Here is a 24,408-nt window from a genome sequence, read left to right on the forward strand (position 1 = left end):
CAGCATATTAAACCCACACTGATTCCAGTGAGGGATTTAATTTAAAATGTACTCAGGAAGCCTCTCAAAGAGGCCCCCTGAACAAAGACCAGCCATGCTGTAGTTCCTGAATGGCTGCCCACCATTTGCCTCCACCAGGCAGCTTTCTGGACCCCTGGGTAGAGAGCAGCTACTCTCCTGGTCCAGAAAAAAGTCCATCCTTGGCAGAGATGTCATGCCTCCTCCCCCAGGATGGGCTGGTTCCACGAAGGGGAAACTTCAAGGACCTGCACCTTTTATAGCTGTCCCTGACTTTTGCTGTTCCCAGCAACAGGCTCCCTCTTGTCTGCCCCCCACTTTAGACGAGAGAATGTGTGGGAAAGCCAAGCTAGTAGGAGAGTTGTTCCCACTTTTGCCAACCCACCCCTCAGGTGAGGGAGGCAATGTGAAGCACACATCTCAGTCCCCTCCATCTTGAAGATGAGGGGACCCAGCCAAATAGGGAGAGGCTCATGCCCCCCTCCCACTGGAGGGTGGTATAATAGGGGCTGTACCCACCCAAAGGAAGGACTCATTGGTCCCGACACGTTAGAGTGGTGCACACCACTCTAACGCCCCTAAATTTGAGGTTTTAGGGGCAATGCTGAACCTTGCCCCCTCAGATCTGAGGAAGAAAGAAGAAGGACCGAAGAGCTGTGCTGACCTAAGAAGAAGAGGACACCCCCTGCTTTGGCCCAGCTCTATCGGCCTGTCCCGACTTCAACCTGCCTACAGCAAAAAAAACGGCGAGTCCAGCATCCCCCAGAGCCCGGAGGACATGCCCTGTCCTCATCTAACTTACTCTGTCCCCTGTGAGCACCAGATTTGCTCAAGCAAAGACTCAATCCCAAAATCCGATCCAGGCTGCTCCACAATTCTTCACCACTATGAATTCGATGCTCACGGCCCGAGTTCAGGTGGCCAAACACCAAAAGGAAGATTCCCCAGCGATCCTAACCTGGGATATGGTCATCCTCGTTCACCCTCAAACTTCAAGCCGATGCCTGCAGCCTCAACCTTAAGGGTCCCCCGGGCGCAACCAAAGCTGGTAAGAAGAACCTGATGCCAAAAGACATCCCTGCACGCGATGCCCCATGGCCTTGGGTAGCCAACCAATGGTGTCCAGGCATCCCCCAAGATCATAACTTACCTCTCAAGTGGTGGACTCCTCCAGGAAGCCTCCCTGCCCGAACCTGAAGCATCTTTACAGAACCAAAGATCTCAATTGACATCCACTGAGACCCCAACGTTGCATTGACACTCTGCACCCGGCTGGTCCTGTGCGGCTGGTGGTGCAGCTCCTAAACTGATTGTTGGCCCCTGCAGTGCTGATCTTAACCCCAGGAGCTTGGCTCCCACACCTTAGTGTCCTGCTCATAAGCAGCCCCTGACCGAAGACTCCTTAGCCTCAATGGCTAACATTGGCCCCTGTTCTCTGCACCTGGCCGCCCCAGTACCGCTGGTGGTGCAACTTGGGTGCCTACCTAGACACCTAAAATTCCCACTTGTAAGTCATTTACTTACGTAGTATACCGCTAAAACTTTTTTTACCTATAGGAACAAGTTTTGTTTCTGAAAATGTTCTATGTTGAGCTGAACTTTGTATGAAAGAAAAAGTAACTATACTGCAAACCTTAAGAAATATTACCTGACTTGTATTGGGTGATCCCCGGTGTGGTATCTAGGCATACCCTCCGAGTAATAAATGTAATACAAAAGTAATCTAAATGTATTCAAAAAGTAATTACTGTGTTTTGAAAACCAATACAAACTTGTAACAATTGCAATTTCATCCACAACTGCATTCCCTTGCAAAGTCTTGCATTTGAGAGTATATTTCGCTTACCTGTGCCAAGTCCTACTTGGTTACAGAAATAAAAAATAATTATATCTTGTTTGTACTTACCTAATTAGTTTGGATTCAGTCAAAGTGAGTGAATGCAATAAATACTCAGCACACCCTCTGGTTAAGCCTAACTGCTCGCCCACACTACCACAAATAGGGACCAGTTAGTAATTAACTAATTTAGCCTCTGGTATACATCTGGGGACTCCCTGGACTCTGTGCACATTATACCTTACTTGGGTATAGTATATACAAAGCCAGCTTCCTACACTGATTTTTGGAATTTACTTATCATTTTTTATCAAATACACTTTTAGCATTTTACATATATGCAGATGTATTTTTGGATAGTGGTGCTGGTTTGCTATAGATAGCTTCTCAAACCAACATTTGAACGAGGAGCTAGTGTCATGTGCCCGAGTTTGGCCCAGTAGGAATTAGTGCCATTTTACATGTACACAGTCCTTTCCTAAAGTTGCCTTTTCTTTTCCACATCGACATTTGGCACACATTTGCTTTTGTGACTCTTGGACTAGTTTCTCAGAAACACCATTCTTGCTGACACATAACACTTTGTGAGGACACTATGATACTGCCTAGGCATTAGGGACAAAGCCCTCATGTGCGTGACACAAACGTGTTTATTATTACATCCATATGGTGACAAAGCTATATGTCAAATACAAACATTGGCAGCCTGATGACAATCTCTGCCCAAGGCAAGGATACTACTTTTTATACATAACCTTTTGTTTCCTAAAATAATCAGTGGAGACACTTCTGCTGACTTCGAAGGGGCCCTACATGCCGAAGCTTACTCCCAGCAGCTGACTGACATCTCTGTGAGGGGTGTCCAGTTCACGACCAAGACGGGGTCTTACACTCTTCCCACTAGGTAATGGTGTTAGATAAATGGTGCTAAAGTGCTTGAGCTCTTTCCCTAAAGCATGGTATCATTGTCTCAAACACATTAGGCATGTTTAATTTAATTGTAGGTCCTTAGTAAAGTGACACTTCCTGTGCCTAGAGCCTGTAAATTAAATGCTACTAGTGGGTCTTCAGCACTGAACGTGCCATTCACTTAAGTAGCACTTTAACATGTCTCAGGTGTGCGATTACAGTCTGTGTATGTGCAGTTTTAAACTGCCATTTTAACCTGGCAAAATAAACCTTTTGCTAGGCTCAAACCGTCCTTTCTAATACAGATCAGTTCCACTTTTCATGAATGCTGTATGGTGCAAAACACTGGCAAAGCTGGAAAAATATGGAGACTTTTAAAACTTGTTCCACTAATACACCTGCCTCAAATGTATGTCTATAAATTAGGACATAGGTACTGGCTTCAAAACTGGTGGGTAATTAAGAGGGAACCAAAAGTAGCACAAAAGTGCACAGAGCAATACTTTGTGACATTATAGGCAATTTTCCAATGCAAAAATACCACCACAAAACCTTTGTGTAAATTGTGTGGTGCAAACCTGTGCAAGGTGTTAGGTACTCTGGGCCATACTTTGGAGGGTTTTGGACACCTGCTAGCCATTCTCCCAGCGGTAAGAAATGATTATTTGATGCAGTGCTATTTGAGAAATAAGATAAGTTTGTGTTTTGCTGTCTCTCCAACAATATTCAATTTAGCACTTCAACCAGGAGTTTAGAATCATGAATGAAGCATTAAACATCTCCTATTTTGCCCTCATGAGGAGCCACCTAGTCTGTCCAGGTCCTGTGAATCCAAAGAAAAGGTTAAAAGTGCAATATTCGGAGGAGGAGCCAAGATGGCGATTGGTGCGGCAGTGTAGGCTCCCGGCTCCGTAAGCTTCCGAGCCCCGCATGATAATCCTGTCCACGATCCTGGCATTGCATGGCAGCGGGGTGACGGTGAAAGCACGCAGATATCGCTTGCGCGATCCCGGCACCTCTACCTGCCTCACAGACGGAGATATTCACGAAATTGACTGATGGCCTTAAACGACTCGGAGCCGAGACCTCGGTTGGTAAACATGGCCGGGCGCTGATTCATCGGAGGCGGCCGGCTAGACCTGGGCGGAGTCGGCCCGCCGAGACGCAGCAACTCCAAAGGGAAATTTTCTGTTGGTGCCCTGGTTGTCGCACGGTGCGGCTGGAGTGCATCCTCGATATGGAGGCTCGGTGGAACTACTGTTGATTGCGGAGAGCGGAAGGTGAGCATGTCGGCTTTGTCTTTGTTCCTGCCCGGTTTTTGCGGGCCGCTCCCGAGTTTGAGGCTGTTGCTGAGTCGGAGAGGGGATGGCCACTGCCGTGGACTGCTTTTTAGGCTTATACTCTGGGAAGCCCCGGAATCCCATCTGTGGTCTGCCTAAGCTGGACTTGTCCCTGCCCTGCCTTTGTTCTCCCGACCAGTTGGACGCGCCTAATGGGTGCCTGAATAAGAGGGAGTACAACACCCTGCCTACTGAAGTACTGTGCGAGGGTGGGTGCGAGTCACCGAGTAGCCCAGTGATGGGGAAAATACAGCCTGTGCTGTCCCGCAGTGATATCCTTGCCGCTCTAAATGACTTTCACACCACTTGGTGGGATGGCTCCCGAGCGCTTGGGGAGAAGCTAGACGATGTTGTGCTCACGCTGGGACGGATGCACCCGGATGGCCCCCGGCTACGCGAGGACTCACCTTCATCTACGTCTGTGGAGGGTACTGTGATTGTACTTGGATGCGGAGGGGACTGGATGATCCCGGACAGTGTGGGTGCCTGTGACAGAATGCCCGTGCGTCTCTATTGTCCGGAAGGATGCCTTTCCCAGCATTTGATGGTGGCACCGTCCATAGTAGCGCCGCTGAAGACTCGGACACTGGTCCAGCTATTGTTGCCTCCTGTGACTGCTTCCTCTTTCCTCGCCCTTGTACTTCTGTTGGGGAATGCGTCCCCTGACTTGGATCTGGGAGTGCTGGTCTTCGGTGAAGGGGACTCTGTCGGTGGTCGGCGGCGTCCATTTTGTGCTTGCAAGTTGCACCTCTGCCGTGCGTGGACATTTTGTCTTCATTGGTCTGCCGAGACAGGATCTCCTTTGCGGGCATGCCACGGGGGATTTATAAGAATGGGCCAGGGCTAAGTGGTTCTCTTTAATAGTTGATGTCTGTGTGGCGGGTGGGTGCAGCGATTTGGCGAGTTCTTTAACTATACTTAATAGCGCGATATGTAATGTTTCACCCCCATTTTTACTGTTTTAAGTGCTTGCTGCTTTTATTGTCGCTTCTGGGGCGGAGACTACATTCATGGAAGGAGAGACCGGGAGCCTATTGGGATGGCCCTCCTCCGGTATTATATAACCTTTTTTCTTTTTCCTTTCTCTTCTCTGTACCTAAATTTCGGGTTCCGTTCTCAGGCGACAGGCGCACTGCTAGGGGGGGGGGTAGGCCATAGCCTCTGCATGTGTGCTGGGTGGGGGGTTGGGGTGGGGTTTTTTGTTTTGTCTTCGTTTCTATGGGCCTTGTTTTTTCTCTTCTTTTTCCTGGTTCTTTCTTTTCTTCTTTCTTCTTTCGGGTCAGTATGGTGATTAAGTGTAGCGTTCGCTTATTGTTTCTGTTGTTAGTGTTCCTGGTAACATTAGTTAGGTTGTTCCACGTTAACGAGGTGGGTAATGGCCAGTACGTATTGTGAAGACATGTTTTTATCCTGATAAGCGTATTTTTCAGCCGATCCTCCGATTGTGACTCTTAGCATCGTTGATAACCTGCTGTGTTCATTGCCCCCTCTATGCTTGCTGCGGATTGCATGGTGACTGATCCTTTTTCATTTATAAACTTTAAAATTAACCTAATTTATCCTGTACTCGACGGTCACTTTCTCCATATGTGTCATTTCGAATACTGGCTGCTTCTTCTCTAGAGACTGCTGAGCTGTTCTATTGTTGCGTTTGTGCTACAAACTGATTTTGAGGCCGGCCAGGATGGTTGTAGGCCCGTACCTGTATGCTTTTGTTACACAATAAAGGTTTAAAAAAAAAAAGTGCAATATTCATTTGAACACATAGCACATTTCCTAAAACAACTAACCAACACAAACATGTTATCATTTGTTTCACTGTGTTATAAGTTGCTCCGGGCCCGATTCACAGAACTAACTTAAGACAAAATCCTAAACTTACTACCATTTTGGTATTCACAGAAGCCACTTACTCATTTCGGTATTCAAAGAAGTTAGGAGTCCTAACTTTAGGACTCCTAAATGCCTTCTGTGAATACCGAAAGTCTTAAAGTTAGGATTTTTCTCAGTTTAGGAGTAGTAAATTTAGGACTCCTAACTTTAGGACTCGTAAATGCCTTCTGTGAATGCCAAAGTGAGTAAGTGTCTTCTGTGAATGTCAAAATGGTGGTAAGTTTAGGATTTAGTCTCAAGTTAGTTCTGTGAATCAGGCCCTTAGACTTCAGCACATTTTGAATTGACTTGTTTTTTGTTCCACTCAGCAACGTTTCCTGTGGTTGTAGTATAGTGAAGAGGGTGGAATAAACATACAGTAAAACACCCACCTAGCAGGACAGTTGCTACAAATACTGAATTAAAATATAAAGGTTTGGTGATCTTATCTCACCCTCAGACAAGACAGCAGCAAGTAAACCAAAGACTGCCAGTAGTGACCTCATGGTGCTGTAGGAAGGTGTGAGCTGATGAAGACAGTCTTGCTTGGAGCCTGATTTCTGCTCTGTTGTGAACTACACCTCTGGGGATGCTGCATTTATCCCCCAGAGAGGAGGGAACATCCTCCTTCTTTCTGCCTCGTGCCATTCAGTAGGATATGGTAACTGTTTCAGAGCCGGTCTGTGCTGAGAGCACAGCTGCTGGCAACTTGCCTCTGAACACAAACATCTTGCACCTCCTCCAGCTCACCTGACCCATCCACAGTACATTTCCATCAGGCTAGTGCCAAGTTTTTTTTTATGCCGGAGGGGTTGTGTGGCGTCATGGGGTGAAAAGTACATGGGAGGCTGTGGTGTAAAGACCCTGCAAATGAAATAACAGACCACAAACTCTGGTGTACTGCTAGTGGTCTTGTGCTTGACCACACCCAGAGCCCCGAGGCTATTTATTCACTAGTCTGGCACATACACCAGACACTTTCTCTTCACTTATGTACGCAGGGGATGCCTGTTTTTCCCTCTGAATTGCAAACAACAAAGTGTTTTGCCCCACCTTTTGCAACACTACATTCTTCCTTTACCATATAATAAAGCATAACAAGATTTGCAAACTCAGAGCATCATATCATTCCGGTCCAACAGTCAATAATGCATCCCCCCTGCTTATGTCATTACTTACAACACTTTAGATGTGGTGGGTTACTCACAAATGCTGGAACACATTCTGGCCCCAAAGTCAATCACACACAAAGTCAGCATACCGTTGAGACGGCTTAGGGTGGGGCCTTAGCAGATAACATCTATAGTGACCGCTAGCAGTCAAACCTGGTGAAGACTCTCCCTGGCTCGGTGCATCAGTGGTCTTTTGACTCTGACTCCTGGCTCCCAATAGTGGGTCAGATGCACCTGGTATTGGGGAAGGGGGTGACAGGGAACAGCTCCTCTGACGGCACATCCACTCCCCGGTCTGGACCATGGCTATTCTCACTGTCTTAGTGTCCATCTGTTGAGGTGTCTCTAGGTGTGTCAGCCTCTGCAGCTATGACCACTGTTTTTTGGGGAACCTTCTTGAAATGGAACACGTTCCGTGTGCCATATACTGCACCCCACCATGCAGTTATTTTTGTGCCCTTAACTTCTGCGATGGTCCATGGAGCGATCTCAAATCACAGCCTGAATTTCCCCCCAGGGTGGCAGTCTTTGACTAACACTTGGTCTCCCACCTTGATATGGCTCCTTTTTGCTTGCTGCCTCTGTGAGGCGTACTCATTGTTGGTGGCTCAGACAGGTTAGAGATATTTGGTGTGCCGTCCCACTCAGGGTTGTGTACAATGATATCAACCAATGTCCTCCCAAAACCCAGTTTGCTTGGGGAAATCCAAGTCATGGAGAGGGATGTGAGTCTGTACTCCCACAGGAAATGGTACGAAGTGCCTTCACTGTTGTCAGCTTCAGCCACCACAATCTGGATCACTTTCTTGAGAGTTCTCATCCGGGCTCCACCTCCCCATTGGTTTGGGGCAAGCAACGGATTATACTGTGATGCTTGGTGTTCCTAGAGCGCACATACTCTGCAAGCTCTGTGTCATTAAAGGGTGGCCTATTGTCTGCGCTGATTTCTCCAAAGAAGGCCGTGGGTGAACATGAGCTTATCTAACTTTGGGATCACCACCACAGTGAACATAGTTGTAACGATTTCGACCTCAGGAGAGCGGGAATAGTTGTCAATCACCAACAGCATGTGGACACCATTGAGGAGGCTGACAAAAACTGTACTGACCCTTTGCCAAGGTGCACCAGGATCTTCTTCTTTGATAACCAGTGAGGGGTAGTCGGGCTGGCTTGTAGAAAGACAAATGGAGCAATTTTGCACAACTGGCTCCACTGTGTGATCAAACCCTGGGTTCCAGACCTTGTTCCGGAGGCTGTTCTTGGATTTGACAATGCCCTGGTGTGGTCCGTGTGCAAGGATGGCTGCTTTCTGCGTTAGGCCTCTTGGTAGCACCAACCTTGGGCTTCATACAATGCAGCTCTCACTGGTAATGGACAGTTCATGGTGGACATTAGGTAGCACCTTCAGAATTGACCTGGCCTCCTCAGTGCAGAAGGGAGTAGGGCTCTGAAGCGGTTGCCAATCCCCTGTCATGGCAGCTTTGATGGCTAATTGTAAAGAGTCATCTAGCCGAGTGACTTCCTCCATCTCCGCTAAAGACATTGGGAGAGGTCTGGAGTGGTCTGAAATGTATCTGGTGTTCTCTTCAGTTGCCAGGGTTTCGGCCATTTTAGGAGGAGTGGCTAGCCGAGCATACCGGGACAGAAAATCAGCAGGGTTCCATGTACTTCGTCGGTATTTGATGGAGCATTGGAACTCCTGCAACAGCAGGATCCATTTTTCTATTCTTGGTTGAGGCTTCAATGATGATCCAGGGAACAGAGGAATTAAGTAACTGCTTGTGATCCATTAAGATGGTAAATGGATGGCGTACCGATAGACGTAGAAATGCCAGCAGCCCCACAAGACGCTGATTGCCTCACATTTGATTTGGGAATGACGCTGTTCCGTGGGCGCAGCATATAGCTCACAAATTGATAGGTAGAGTGCACTCCTATTTCAACATTTTATCCATTTTAATCAGTTGTATCTATATATTGCCTGCATCCCGGGAACATGGTCAACCCTCCAACCACGTGAGACAAAATCCACCATTAGTTATAGGGAATGTGGTATCGCTCCCATACCGGAAGCACTGCTGAAAATGCTGTGTTGCACAAAAGATGCCACGATTTAATCAATTATGTAGATTTATTCCATTATTCCAATTTGACATAAGGTAATGGGGTAGTATCTCTGAACGATGGCCTAATTGGAGTATTTACCCCATCCAAACGTACTACTCCACTAAATGTCACTCACACAATGTATGAGGATGGTCGAAAATAAGAAAGGCAAAAAATGGGGTGGGACTGGGAAATACTATTGTGTAAAGACGAGAACCCTCACTCATCCTAAGGTGACATGCGTCATCATAGGGTCCCATCGTCACACTCGAGCGCCGCATCAAGACGTTGTCTCGATGGGTGCTCAAGACTTCGTAGCTCTGACCTGCCCTGAAGGGACTGATGCAGGTGGAGCTAATCTGATATACTACAGATGAATTTTGTGGATTTCACCAGGTGATGGTGCCACATGGATGACCAATATCGTGAAAGTTTGGTCTTTTGACTTTTCACATTTTCAAATAATCTTTTTACTTTAGCAGAGTGACATATATCTAGGCTTTCCTCTTTTCAGTTTCTATTTTTAGTAAATTCTGGTGTTTTTTTTGTGTTTTCAAATGATTTCAATACCTTGAAATAACAGTGTTTATCAGTGATTACACATTTTCACGCCATTAAAGACAACAGAAACAGTGTTTTTCCGGTATTTAAGGAATGTTTGCTTTTATTATTGCATGCTTTCTGCACTGATAGTGCATGGTATGTAGACTGTGTACGTACAGTGTATATTATGTCAAAATACATTTTTGCAAATCAAACTTATTGAAGGTACACCATACAATACTTCTTCAGTGAGTCTTTGGTCATGTGCGCTCGCTCTTTCCTTCCCATGTAAACTTCTGTGAAAAGGCCCTCTCAACATTGGCAGTTGAGATGGGCAATGCCAAAACAGCCAGTACACAATTTGCTAACTCTGGCCACTGACATAGCTTTCCATGCCAATACTGGTGCACTTGAAGATTGTGATTCTCTGGGCAGGTTCTGCAACATTTGCATTGAACTGGGCACTTATGGCCTCAGAGTTATTGAAGAGGTCAGAAATGAAGCAGCACTTTTGAAACTTCGGAGTGTGATGTATTCCTATAGGTTCTGTATCGATCCCCCTATTCCTGACCCTATTCTGGTTAACAAACTAACAAGTTAACTAGCAGCCATCCCATGAGGCAGAAAGCCCCCATGATGCAGGAACCATTATCTGATAAAGCCACACTACTGCACAGGAACGTGTTATCTGATTAGGTCATAACGCTTGCCATCTAATTAGACAAGCGATATTCCTCCAGCCCCTGATAAGGCATACGGAGTTCTCAAAACAAATCAAACCTATGTCAACCTGGGAAAAACCCTGCGGCCATTGTTTTGATTTCTTCGAGAACTTCAGCAAAAGAATGTGCTAACGACCAAGTCGTATGACATCCTTATTGACGTATCTATGTCCATCCTTACGTCAATCTCGGCACCTTAAAGGTATAAATATTACCGATATTGCCCTATGCAAACACACGCAGTGGTGACGAGATCGGAGCAGCCAGACTTGCCGAAGCCCAGAGCAGAGCAGACCCCGCTGGCGCAGCCCCGCCTTCTTGACGCGCTGAGAACGAGCAGCTGCCTATTTCTCCTGCCGAGAAATCCAGCTCCGGCGCTTCCGGGTAGCCCTTGCAGGCAGCCTGGAATATCGAGACCAGAGACGAGAGATACCATCCCTCATCCATCCTAAATTCCAGGTACAGAACTGAATAACCCCTCGCAGAGAATTCTTTAGTCAGTCACTTGGCAAAAACAAACTTAACTTAAACTGTAACTTTCTATCCCCGCCCACGTATTAGGCTTAGGTTAGGTACACGGGGTAGGCGTAGTTAGAAACACCAGTTGAGTACGATTAGTCAAATGTATATATGTATGTTATATTTTATTCATTTTAAACCTTCATATGGCTTAGAAACCATATCAATGTTTTTACAGTATTATTTTATACTTCTGCTTTTAATGTATGCACTTTACTTAACCATAAGTATTGCAATAATATCGATCCATTTCTCTTGTATGAGAAAAGAGACTGATCAATAAATAACATCTTTTATTGAACACGCCCGTCTCTTCCTTTTCTCTACAATCTGATGAGACTAAGAATGCACGTACTGACTGAGTAAAATAAACTGCCTTTTGTTCACACGACTCTAGAGATACACTCTTGATTAGGGGAGAGCAAAGTTGTCATGTTCTATGGTTGTCAGAAACTAAATCCCTTCTTGTCTATCCAGGGAGGTTCAACTCCTCCTTGCCTATTCGAGAAAGTTTCTAGTGAACTCTGAGCTAGCTGGCAAACCCAAAACTTTAAGTCTAATATCGACAGTAGTAGACCTAGTTAACGTCTGGTCTAGGCCTATACTATTGAAGGTATTATTCCAATGCGCAGAGCCTATTGGGATAATAGGAACTACACTACATGGCGCCCAACGCGTTTGGAAGGGCGATAAAACTAACGTAAGACATTTAGAGTAACTCAGTCGTGCTTTCTCACTCAGACCCCTTTTTCCCATAATACTCCAAAGACGTCTGGAGTGGGTGAAAGGTCATATCTGCCAGACCTCGCAGGAGGGAACTCCTATGTATGGTTCTTGGTTTAGTCAACGTTGAAGGATACACTGTTCCAAAATATTGTGCATCTAATCTTTGTTTCCATAAGAAACCTGATTTGCAAACAAAAGAAATAAGCTTCCTGTCGGTACAATGTCAGACAGTGAAGGAGAAAGAGAGGCAGTTAGATTAGCAGCTGAAATAGCAGCAGCTGATACTGCGCTGCAAGAAGCAGACCCGGATATAATACTCATCCCGGTCATCAAAAGGAAATCTATAACATTAAAACTTATAGAAAATGGACTGACACCTAGAGGTGGCACAGTCATATTCGTAATTGAGGCACACGAATATCGGCAGACAGAGGTATACTATTCATGGATACATTTTCCAGCAGCAAATGCTGTAACAAAGTACTTCCACTATTACAAAATAGAGGAACCTCCTGAAACGTGCACTCCTTTCGAGGAGGTGGAAGTACCACTCAAATTTCAAGAGCACCTGCTCTTATTTGATGGCGCCCTAAAACATAATAATCACATCACCAGGCTCGGTCCTTTAGGTAGACCAGGAGCAACGTGGCCGGTCCTAGCCGGATACACACCACATCCAGACATCGACGGGATGTCTGCAGCAAACCTGTTAACACAACTAAAACAATTAATAAAAATACATAGACAATTAGTCCAGTATGTGATGCGGACTTCAACAATTCAGCCAGCAATTAAAATTCCACAGCTGACCCCTCACCAGGGGAACACAAATAAAATTACACCACAGAACATCCAATCCTGCCTAGGTAAAGTACCGGCTAAACGGGAACAAATACCATTCTGGCTAGCACAAAACATCACCCAAATAGAGGCGGTGTTTCCAGACACCACCCCGTTAGAAAAACACAGGATTCTGACTATCTGTCTTCCAATGGGAATCGCACCACACATTGAGGACTGTGACACTTGGGGTACAGTCTTTGCTTCCATTTACACAAAAACGCATGGTGTTCCATCCATTTCGGTAATACCAGATGTGCTAAAACAAATTCAAGACGAATATGGTCCAGAACCCGCTTTAACCGTATGAAATTACTGAAAGACTTCAAGCAGGTCTCGGCTATATTATTAGCCAACATCAAGGGAGAAGCAGCAAACGTGGCGATCCGCCAGAGGCTAAAAGAGACAGATATAGCAGACCAACCAGCTGAAATTGCCAGAATCATAGAAAAATCCTATGAGGAACTAGGTAGAGATAGTTTAGGTGGAATACCAGTAAAACCACAACTGATTGAAAGTCCTGAAAAAATATTTTTTAATAATAATTCATCATCACAGAAAAAGAACTGGGATGGAAACAAACAATCCAATCCTAAAGAAAAGAAATTCCAGTCCAGAGGAAGGTCTCCTAGGCGAAGAGAAAAATCTCCGAACCAAGGACACAGGTCACCCCAAAGTGACCCCTCTGGGAAAAGATATAACCTTAGAAATAGGGATAATATAAAAAAGCCTGATAGATATCAAGACATTGATACACGTCCCTCTCAATCTTTTCAGACTTCCTCGCAGAAATCGGAGAGAAGAGGACGATCAGAACAAAGAGAAGAGCACGCCAAGTCCAAAGACAAGGAACCTGCTCAGCAAAAAAAGAAATTACAATTTTCAAAAAAGAAGGTAGCCAGCATTAAAATAGTTAACAATGCCGAGAATTCTGAGGACACAACTGAAAAACGGAGAATGGGCTCAGACAATGCTAGACAGCGCAGCAGAAGTGAGCATAGCTCGCAAAGTCCTGATGAATCATCTGGAGACAGTGGACACGAATGAATATCTTCAAGTGGAAACTGCAGACACCAGAGTTAGCAAACCTCACAAAATATATGAAATAACATTACGTATAGAAGGGGATAAGACTAGAAAAATCAGGGGACTATTTTGGGATAATCTCTCCAAGGGCTATGACATCCTTCTAGCTGAAAAAGACTGGCCACCAGAGTTTGTCAGGGAGTGCCCTCATGGCGAAGAAGTAATTATGCCTGCCTTCTCAAATCATATCCCAATTCATAAAAAATACACACTTGCTAGAAAGTGGGCAGTAGCTCAAGCTCCTGCTTTATATAAAAATCACGTAGGATGGGATGAGGACTCTCCTCCTCACAAAATCCAGTTAAAATCACAACCTACTGCACAGAGGCAGTACCCAATTAAGCAAGAAGCTAAAAAACAGGTAAAAGAAATACTAGATCAGCTAGAATACCAGGGGGTGATTGAAACTTGCACCTCACAAATGAACAACCCTTTGTTTCCGGTCTCCAAACCAGACAATTCATACCGTCTAGTTTTGGTTTACCGACACCTAAACTCATGTTGCAAAACTTTTGCAGTGCAAAACTCGCATAGTGCTGCACTAATGAATAACATAGTGCGCAAAAAATACAAAACAACATTAGACATCTCTAATGGATTCTTTTGTCAAAACATAGCACCAGAGAGCAGATATTTGTCTGCGTTCTCAATAAATGGCACTCAAAAACAATTCTGTCGGTTAGCCCAGGGGTACAAGAACAGCCCGGGAGTATTCTCAGCGAGAGTAACAGAATTACTACAAACATATGACGACGAAGCATTATCTTATGTCGACGACATATACTTAACAGATGATGACTTGGATACTCACTTGAAGAGAGTGAACACCATAATACTTGGGTTCGCAGCAGAGGGTTACAAATTCAACTTTAAAAAATCCAGAATTGCCCATCTGACAGTCCTGTTCTTAGGATATGAATTATCAAGTGAAGGCAAAAGCCTGGCAGACAATTTCCTAGAGAAATGTGCCGTAATCCAAGCACCTAGAACACTAAAAAACCTACAGTCAATTCTAGGCTTCCTAAATTTTGGAAGAACATACATTGCAAATTACGCAGAAAGGGTCAAACCCCTTTATGATCTAATAAAACCAGATTTTAAAAGAACCAATTGGACTCAAATACACACAGAAATTCTGAGATCCTTACAAACAGACATGTTAATTAAAACAAAATTAGAAACACGTGACAACACACGCAATCTTGTGATTCGAGTCATCCCAGGAAGATGCGGATTCACATACCTGACCTCTAATGAGGGAGAAAAGGTACCAATTGCATTCAAGTCACACTTGTACACAGAAGCTGAAAAGAGGTTCAGCATTACAGAAAACATTGTTCATGCAGTTCAAACCGCATTAGCGAAAGAAAAAGATAAAGCTGACGGTAGACATATCAGAGTCGGAACAGCAGAATCAGCCTTTGAGGCATTAACAACACCATGTAATTTACCAACCACAGCATTGAATCCAAAGTGGATACAATGGGTGAATTCAATCACCACGGACAAAGTATACTACTACTTTGATCCAGAACTAAAGGAATTAAAAAATCTAGAATATGAAAGAACATTCACTCTGCCAGCTGACATTCTGCCATTACGACAATACGCATGTGTAATCTATACAGACGGACATGCTCAACCCTCCGTTTGGGGAGAACAAGCATACAACCCCACATGTGAGATTACAAAAGAAGTGTAGCGCTGAGGTAAACTAAGACCTCTATTAACAAAAACACACTCAGTAGAAACTAATTCAGATCAACAGACTGAAATATTAGCATTGAAAATGGCGCTAGATAATGCGGATCGCGAATTCCCGACACTTATAGTGTCCGATTCATATTACTGCGTCAAATCATATAACAAGGATTTGCAGACATGGATTCAAAACGGTTACAAAGATGACACAGATGCAACAATAAAGCAGAAACTACTCTGGGAACAAATAGCTCTTTTACAAAAAGAACTACCAAAGACTCACGTGACACACTCACTGAGTCATCAGCGTGATGGCGTTCACGTTGCAGGGAATTCATTGGCTGAAACAGCCACAGCGGTAGCAACTAATTCGGCTTCCGTAGTTCGGAAAAAGCGTACAGTGAAGTATATTGACGGTGAAACAGTGCTGGCGGTGAAAACGTCATTAAAAGGCGACTGCTCAGCGCTACCGATCAACTATCCACTCAATTATACATACATAATCGATGCAAACTCCGTCCCTTTTGCTCGAATCCCTGGAGTGGGGGATAGAGTGATTCCAAACATGGACAGGAGAAACTTGTTAATCGCAGACGCACACATGGGCGAGGGTCTCAGACACCTCAAACTAAAAGATTCTCTGGAAGAATTACAATCAAGGTACTGGTGGCCGGGCATGAGCCTGCATCATACCATGTTTGTAAAAAACTGCCCAAACTGCAACAGGTATCGCAGTGGTGAGAGAAACGGTGTAATACCGTGTCGTTTCACTCCAGAAAAAATCAACAGTAAAAAGCAAGGCTTGCGATTAACATATACAGGCTAGTTTCCACTTTTAATGTAGATCACCAGCACTCGGCTGACGTCTGGACTGTTATACAAAGATTTGCGAGTCTAAATGGCATATACGCTAAGAGCATGCTACGTTTGACCATTGTTTTCACTCTAGCCCTCCAGCCTGATGGGAAACATGGCCAAATGAGCATAGCACAGCGGGAATCTTTTCACTTCCTTCCTGAGGGATACGGGATGGTGTAAAGAAAAAAACAAAGGCATAAAGCAATCTATAACGGAAAGGATATTAGGTTCGGGAGCTGGGTGGGTCAAACATCTAATAAGTGTCCAACGTAGTCTAAATAACTTGCCAAGAAATTCTCTGAAGGGATTCAGTCCGTACGAATTATTATTTGGAACTAGGATGTTAATCTCTGACCTTGACAGTCAAACTTCAGTGGTGAAGGAAAAAAGCTTTGATATCGAAGACCGTTTGGCTATTTTGCAGGACTTAAATGAAACAAGAAAAGACCTGAGCAACATAAAGTTGAAACAGCAGCCAACAACCACTGAAGAACCACCACCTGTCCCAGCAAGACCTGTCTGGATTCCAAAAGTCGGGGATCTAGTCAGAGAAAAGATCACGGTAAAGAAGGAATTTGGGCCTTCTTACAGAAAAGCAGTTCCTGTCTTGTCTGTCAACGGGACAAGATCAGTTGTACTACCGCCGCTTGCTGGTAAAAAGGAGAACCGAGTTGTATCCATCGACCTGGTAAAACCACAATCATGTGGCCGATAACAAATAGTAGGCCAAGTGCACTCCCCATAAGTAGCAGAACACCAAGGTTTGCTACCAGTACAGAGGTCCTAACAAAGAGGCTAATCACATTCGAAACGCATACACAAGAACAACAAGGACTATGCAACAATGCAATGGAACTTAGACCTCTGAAAACCCAAATAAAAACATTTAGCAGAGACACACCAACCTATAATGAAGTAACAAACGACTATGCAAGAAACAGTAATCCTGAAGCAATTGGAACAATTGACAGAACTGCATCCGGCTACTTCATAAACTTCGATGATTCCTCTGAAGGTTTCACTGAATCAAAAACACAGCCATCAACAAAAACCTTTAAAGATAGCCAAAATCAAAGACTTAAATAAACCGTCTATTCCAAAACCAACAATGAACAGCAATAGCTCTACAGATGAAGAGATAGACGTAAATTATGTATTAAACCAAAACAGAACACTTCCAGATTGGAAACAGTGGTTGATCTGGCCCACAGATACTAATAACTGTCAAGACAGATTCCTGAACAAAACACAGGGGTTCAAAATGACCAGGCCAGACCCTAGATATCCCCAAATACATCACCCAGGGATAATAACCACCTACAGTGTGGGCAAATTATGCCTTCAATGGCTACAAACTTCCACACTGGCAGAAATTAAGCAACACCTAACTTTACTTACTGATGGTGCTGACTTGCGTGATTTCATTATGGGACCGCGCAAACAGCGTCAAAAACGTTTCATAGCAGCCTCTGTATATGCAGCATACAACGAGGCCTGGAAGGTTACTCAAATTGAGACAGCAGAAAGGATACGGGAAATTGACCGTATTCATTTGGAAAAATCACTTTCTGTAGTGGACAATGGGTTAATGACTCTGTCCTCCAGAATTTTTTCATTGGACAGCATTGTGTCTTCAGCAATCGACATATTATCGCAAGACTTACTGTTATTACAACACGGTCAGTCACAATTGCGTTCTATTGTACAGCTTGGCTGGACGTTACAAAATCTGCGTTTAGGCTATGTGCCTTGGCGTTTAATCAACACAACGTCACTATTCCATATCTTTAACCTTACTGATAGACAAATCAGTATGGCACAAAAGGGTGCTGATTATACAATCCTGAGCATTGAGAAACTTGAGAGATTACCAGTGACAATGTCAGAACGACCTGTCAGTGAATGGATAATACATGGGATAATTAATATTCCTATATCAACCTTCAGGTTTCAATACTGCCAAAAATATATACAGGCTGGCATGTATGAAAAATTAGGAAAAGGGTACATTAAAACAACATGGAACCTATTCACATGCATGTGTCAGTAATAAAGGACAGAAAGTGTTTCTTAGTGGCAATAATTGTGCGATGTCACTAAGCGGTACACTTCTGTGTAATGGAATTAGTTTGCATGGAGCCTGTGAAGGGAACTCAAATAACCTTTCATGTCACCAGCAAGGCGCACCTGCAACAGAGATAGAACCATTCTTTCAAAGACTCTATAATGGGAGTTACATTCTAATTGTAGATCACAGATGTTGTAGTCTTATGCCCGGGACTCCTTATCTCGTAACTACGACTGCGAAGGTCAAGTGCTGTGGACACTTATTGTTCCCCAGCTCCTTTCCAGACAGGGAGGCAAGGGCATGGCCCAACTTAAAAATTACTTCTATTCGAATAGATACTTTAAGCAGAATGAAAACAGTGCTTCTTCAGACGCCGACCAGGCTCACGTCATCAAAAGAAACGTATGATCTCCAAGTCGCAAGGACGACTGCAGAGATACATTCATTGTTATCGACTAATTCCCCCATACATTTCGCAGAAATCCTGAATGAAATCTTAAATATTTCTGATACCAGTGGAGTCTCAAAAGTATTTAAGACCGTATTTTCGATGGCATTAACACCATTCAAAGCCATACTGGGTATTTTTCCAGATTTCGTCCATTCGATTTTTAGCGGACTTCCCCTCATTTTAGGACTGATTGCAGGAATCCTTTTCCTAGTCCTTATATTTCGTTATGGCAAACCGTGTCACAGACAAAACACCTGCGACAAGGGAAGAAACAATCCGAGCCATTGGATACCGGGACCGGATATCAAAAATCCTGGGACTAACCCGGCTTAGAGACCTGAACATGACTTGGTTTCTATCATTTCGACCAATGTGGCAACGATGTGTTTTACCTGTATTAAGGTGCCTGCTATGCGGAGAAGAATGCGTGTTGGACACCTGTCTGACGCTACAATCGGATGCGCCAATGGATGCAGAAACATTGTTGAGTCCAATAAAGGCTCATGCTTTGTGCTGCCCTCAACGGCTACCAATCCTGATGACGGCATTCGTGGAAGCTTCACCATCACGATTAAGGGGTAGTGAAGTTCAAGATGAAAGCAGCATCGATCAGGTACGACCTTCTGTCAGCAATCCAAATCAAAACGCCAGTGGAGACAATCATGCGAACGAATGCATGGTTACACCTTTTTCCGAGTTAGTGGAACTCTCCCAGGAAGCTGTTGACAGCTTTTTCGAAAGCCTAAATGATATGATGTTCTCACCAGAGCAGAAATAGAGACTTTTGAGCAAGCTCGCACACGGCGTTCCCTGAATTTGGCCTTCAACTTTAATAACAGAATACCATGAACAATTTTCCCTCCAGTTCACGGACAGCAATTTTTTCAGCAGCCCCAAAATATTTTTGCATATTTTTCGGGACACTTATCTTCTGCTTAAAGTAAGAACTATTCTTAGAGAACTAAAATTTCTAATGTTAGATAGCTTATAGACATTAGCTGCCCGCTGGTATGTTCATAATTATTTTATTCTGTGATGGAATGGTCTCGAACTTTTTTTCTGTATTAAGAGCCATTTCATGTGTAAATTTTCATATACCAAGTAGCAATAATGTATACATATGCGTGCATACTTTAGCAATATTCTACAGCTTGAGTGCATACTATACATATGACTGCATTTTTCCGTATATATGACGATTTCAAAATGCATTTATGTATTTTGGGGTGGTAAGGTATACACAATACTCTATAGTATGTTTTACTATGCATAGATTAGTAAATATGTCCATAGTTAGCGTGGAGTGGGTGTGATGTATTCCTATAGGTTCTGTATCGATCTTCCTATTCCTGACCCTATTCTGGTTAACAAGTTAACTAGCAGCCATCCCATGATGCAGGAACCGTTATCTGATAAAGCCACACTACGGCACAGGAACGTGTTATCTGATTAGGTCATAACGCTTGCCATCTAATTAGACAAGCGATATTCCTCCAGCCCCTGATAAGGCATACGGAGTTCTCAAAACAAATCAAACCTATGTCAACCTGGGAAAAACCCTGCGGCCATTGTTTTGATTTCTTCGAGAACTTCAGCAAAAGAATGTGCTAACGACCAAGTCGTATGACATCCTTATTGACGTATCTATGTCCATCCTTACGTCAATCTCGGCACCTTAAAGGTATAAATATTACCGATATTGCCCTATGCAAACACACGCGGTGGTGACGAGATCGGAGCAGCCAGACTTGCCGAAGCCCAGAGCAGAGCAGACCCCGCTGGCGCAGCCCCGCCTTCTTGACGCGCTGAGAACGAGCAGCTGCCTATTTCTCCTGCCGAGAAATCCAGCTCCGGCGCTTCCGGGTAGCCCTCGCAGGCAGCCTGGAATATCGAGACCAGAGACGAGAGATACCATCCCTCATCCATCCTAAATTCCAGGTACAGAACTGAATAACCCCTCGCAGAGAATTCTTTAGTCAGTCACTTGGCAAAAACAAACTTAACTTAAACTGTAACTTTCTATCCCCGCCCACGTATTAGGCTTAGGTCAGGTACACGGGGTAGGCGTAGTTAGAAACACCAGTTGAGTACGATTAGTCAAATGTATATATGTATGTATATATTTTATTCATTTTAAACCTTCATATGGCTTAGAAACCATATCAATGTTTTTACAGTATTATTTTATACTTCTGCTTTTAATGTATGCACTTTACTTAACCATAAGTATTGCAATAATATCGATCCATTTCTCTTGTATGAGAAAAGAGACTGATCAATAAATAACATCTTTTATTGAACACGCCCGTCTCTTCCTTTTCTCTACAATCTGATGAGACTAAGAATGCACGTACTGACTGAGTAAAATAAACTGCCTTTTGTTCACACGACTCTAGAGATACACTCTTGATTAGGGGAGAGCAAAGTTGTCATGTTCTATGGTTGTCAGAAACTAAATCCCTTCTTGTCTATCCAGGGAGGTTCAACTCCTCCTTGCCTATTCGAGAAAGTTTCTAGTGAACTCTGAGCTAGCTGGCAAACCCAAAACTTTAAGTCTAATATCGACAGTAGTAGACCTAGTTAACGTCTGGTCTAGGCCTATACTATTGAAGGTATTATTCCAATGCGCAGAGCCTATTGGGATAATAGGAACTACACTACAGGAGAAGATTCCCCTTTATGGAAGGAATCTATAACTTGTACAGAGTACCACAGTGAGCTTTCATTGACTTCAAATGCCGTGGTGGGGGAAGAGACATTTCTATGCATCATTGCAAGTAATTTATCCTACATTGTAAAATAAAAGTTCCGGAATTGCTCTTCAACATTGCTTTGCTTACCAACTTGTAGAGCACACTAAAATGGAACATTCTGCAGGGCCAGTCACTAAAGGTGTTGCGCAGCCTCCTCTCAAGGTGATGTTTCACATATACACCAAATATGCTGATCACTTGGCAAACAAGGGTGTTTTCAAACTCTAGTTTTTTTATTATGTCCACTACAGCAGTGATGTTTTCCTATAAAAACCTATGAATATAGTACAGTGTACTTTTTTCACATCACTATCAATATGCGACCAAAGAGCCTCACATTTCTTGTCTTTGGCATCATCACTCAGCAAAAATGTTGTAAACAGTTGCCACATGGATAATATAGCAATCACAGCCTCTAGGACTTAGAATCACCAGCTAATGACACATTTGGGATGACTCTTTCTTTAATGCCATGGAACGCACAAAATGAAAAATATTTGCGTATTAGTTCTGTCTCCTACAAAACATTGCACCAGAATGGACTGAAAAGTCAATAGCATTCTTTATTCACTCTAAAGAGTGTAAGGGTGCTTTTAGCATGCCATTTAGCAAAGGGCAAGGATCTCTTACAGGAAAGCACTTCAGCTCAGGTATCGATCCTGACAGGTCATCACACAACCTTTTCATATAAGTAGCTGAAACACTGCAAATATAAACAATATCACTCCCATCTTTGTTGAACTCGTAAAGAACCTTTTTGCAGCAGCATTCCAAATGACACTGCGTTCCATGTTTTCCAAAAGTCTGATGTCATGTTTTCACCACTATCCCAGATGCTTGGTTATAGCACTCTTTTGACATATACTTGTCCCAATACCTTGCATTGGATATTTAAGCCTGAGGTGTTGACAATTCACTTACTATCAATACTGACTCACTAGAAACTGGGTGCTGATGCATCAAGAATGTTTGCCCATTCTTTATGGGTAAATGTGATGCCACATATTGGGAAAGATTCTTATGAAACCAGCCATTTTACGTCTCAGTGAAAGAATCAAATGCAGTCAAAATATCAAATATGATTTTGATGTTTCCTGATTCTCTACAGTATGTAAAATAATTAAACACGACCTAAAACATTCTTCTAAACCTGGCATCGTTAGACCAAAGACCACAAAACTAAAAAAGCAAAAGGAAGAAGAAACAATATTTTAGTGACATCACTAAACAGCAAAACTCAAGCAGAATATTGTTAGCCCAGTCTTTCTTGCTGCTAGCTTGTATAACAAAGTTACATTTTATTAGCCCCTTCAGGAATAAAAAAAAAATACTCTTTCCATCTCCTTTTCCTTACTTTGAATTGCATTTAGCTTGTGGTTGTGCAGGTGTTTTTTCAATGTTTATATGTTTACACTGATGAAAGCTATTTCTCTTTTGGTGGGGTTTCATCAGTTATTATAGGTTTAAACCTAAAACAGGACAGCTTACATATATCTTTGGTCCTGAGGAATGCCATGAACCTGTTGGGCTATTAAGGCGCAAACATGTTGACCAGATTATAGAATATGGGAACATCCATGTCCCTATTTCACCCACCTCATTTGTAATCCTATCCATTCTGGGACCAGGATAAAAAATTGTTTTAGCCCACCAAGAGATAGTTTTAACTCATATATAAATTTTTCATTTTGAACTCTGGGTACCTTGCTGTCCCAGTGTGATGAGGGGTTATGATGAAGCACATAATTCCTGCAATTTGGGCAACACAGCCTGAGTCCCATAGGGGGCTGGATTCTAATACTTGTTGAGAATCCATCTGTGGGTTGAAGTACGCAAGAGTGGTGTCAGCTGACTGCGCAATTTTGGTTTGTCAAAAAGCTGCTTCTTAATCTGGTCCCCACACACACTGGCTAGATGACTTCCTGAGCTCTGTGAGTGGGCAGGTGATGTCTGCCAGATTCTGCATGAAGCACATACAATACATCAGAATACCCAGGAAACTTCGAACTCTGGACACCGAGCAAGGAGCAGGGGCATCTTATATGTCTTTTACCTTGTCCTGGTCAGGCCCAATGCCTTTATCTGAGAAATAGTATCTGAAAAAATCTGATGTCCCTCCACAAAAAGTCACACTTTTCGCAATGAAGTGTTAATCCTCATTCTTTTAGTCGTGTGAAGATGGAATGAAGGAGGGTCAGGTGTTAGCCCAAAGTGGGAGCGTGAATGAGATTATCGTCGCTCATATTCAGTACGTCGGGAAAACGCTGTAGAACGTTCCTGACAATGTTTTGCAATACTTCAGCTGGGTTGGAAATACCAACATTTAGCCTGTTGTACCTCCATAGGCCAGCATGGGTTGAGAATGTGGTGATGGGGCGTGAGTCTGGCTGCAGTGGGATCTGGTGGCATCCCAACCACAGATCCATTTTAGGGAACCACTTTGGTTTTGACGACTCTCCAATGATGTCATCTATGGTTGCCACGAGTTGACTTTCACACTTTTATTGGCTGATGCGGAGCTCTCATGTCCACACAGATGCTGATGGCATCATGGTTGCTAGGGTTTTTTCAATACCACGATGGGTGAAACCCACAATATGGAGCCTTTCACACGTTCAATGATGCCTGCCTTCTCCAGCTTCTTTAGTTCAGCTTCCACTTTGGTGCAGAGGTGAAAAGCAATTCTATGATGTTGCAGTGCCACCGGTGCGACGAACTCGTAAATGTGTAGCTCGACAGCTGGTCCAACTAGGCAACTGATTACGGTGCGACGAACTCGTAAATGTGTAGCTCGACAGCTGGTCCAACTGGGCAACTGATTCCTTCAAACAATGGGGCAAACTCTTTCAAGAGGTGGTCGAGCTCATGGGCATGCACAATGAAGGTG

At 43.7% G+C, this 24,408-nt stretch overlaps 1 protein-coding gene across 2 annotated transcripts in view; it reads right to left on the reverse strand.

Moving 5' to 3' along the window:
* The window catches only part of LOC144770769 (phospholipase A2 inhibitor gamma subunit B-like), a 288,410-nt gene that overhangs the window by 243,028 nt on the left and 20,974 nt on the right, over positions 1-24,408 (reverse strand). Inside the window, exon 1 of one of the 2 annotated variants that reach the window (XM_078655517.1) lies at positions 6,431-6,532. The exons of the other annotated variant lie outside the window; for it this stretch is intronic. Coding sequence (XP_078511643.1) covers positions 6,431-6,482 — 52 coding nt within the window. The 5' untranslated portion in view covers positions 6,483-6,532. Of the gene's footprint in view, positions 1-6,430; positions 6,533-24,408 lie in introns of those variants that run through there. 2 annotated transcript variants of the gene reach the window in all.

This window comes from Lissotriton helveticus, chromosome 7 (genome assembly GCF_964261635.1).
Source record: "Lissotriton helveticus chromosome 7, aLisHel1.1, whole genome shotgun sequence".
Classification (NCBI taxonomy): domain Eukaryota; kingdom Metazoa; phylum Chordata; class Amphibia; order Caudata; family Salamandridae; genus Lissotriton; species Lissotriton helveticus.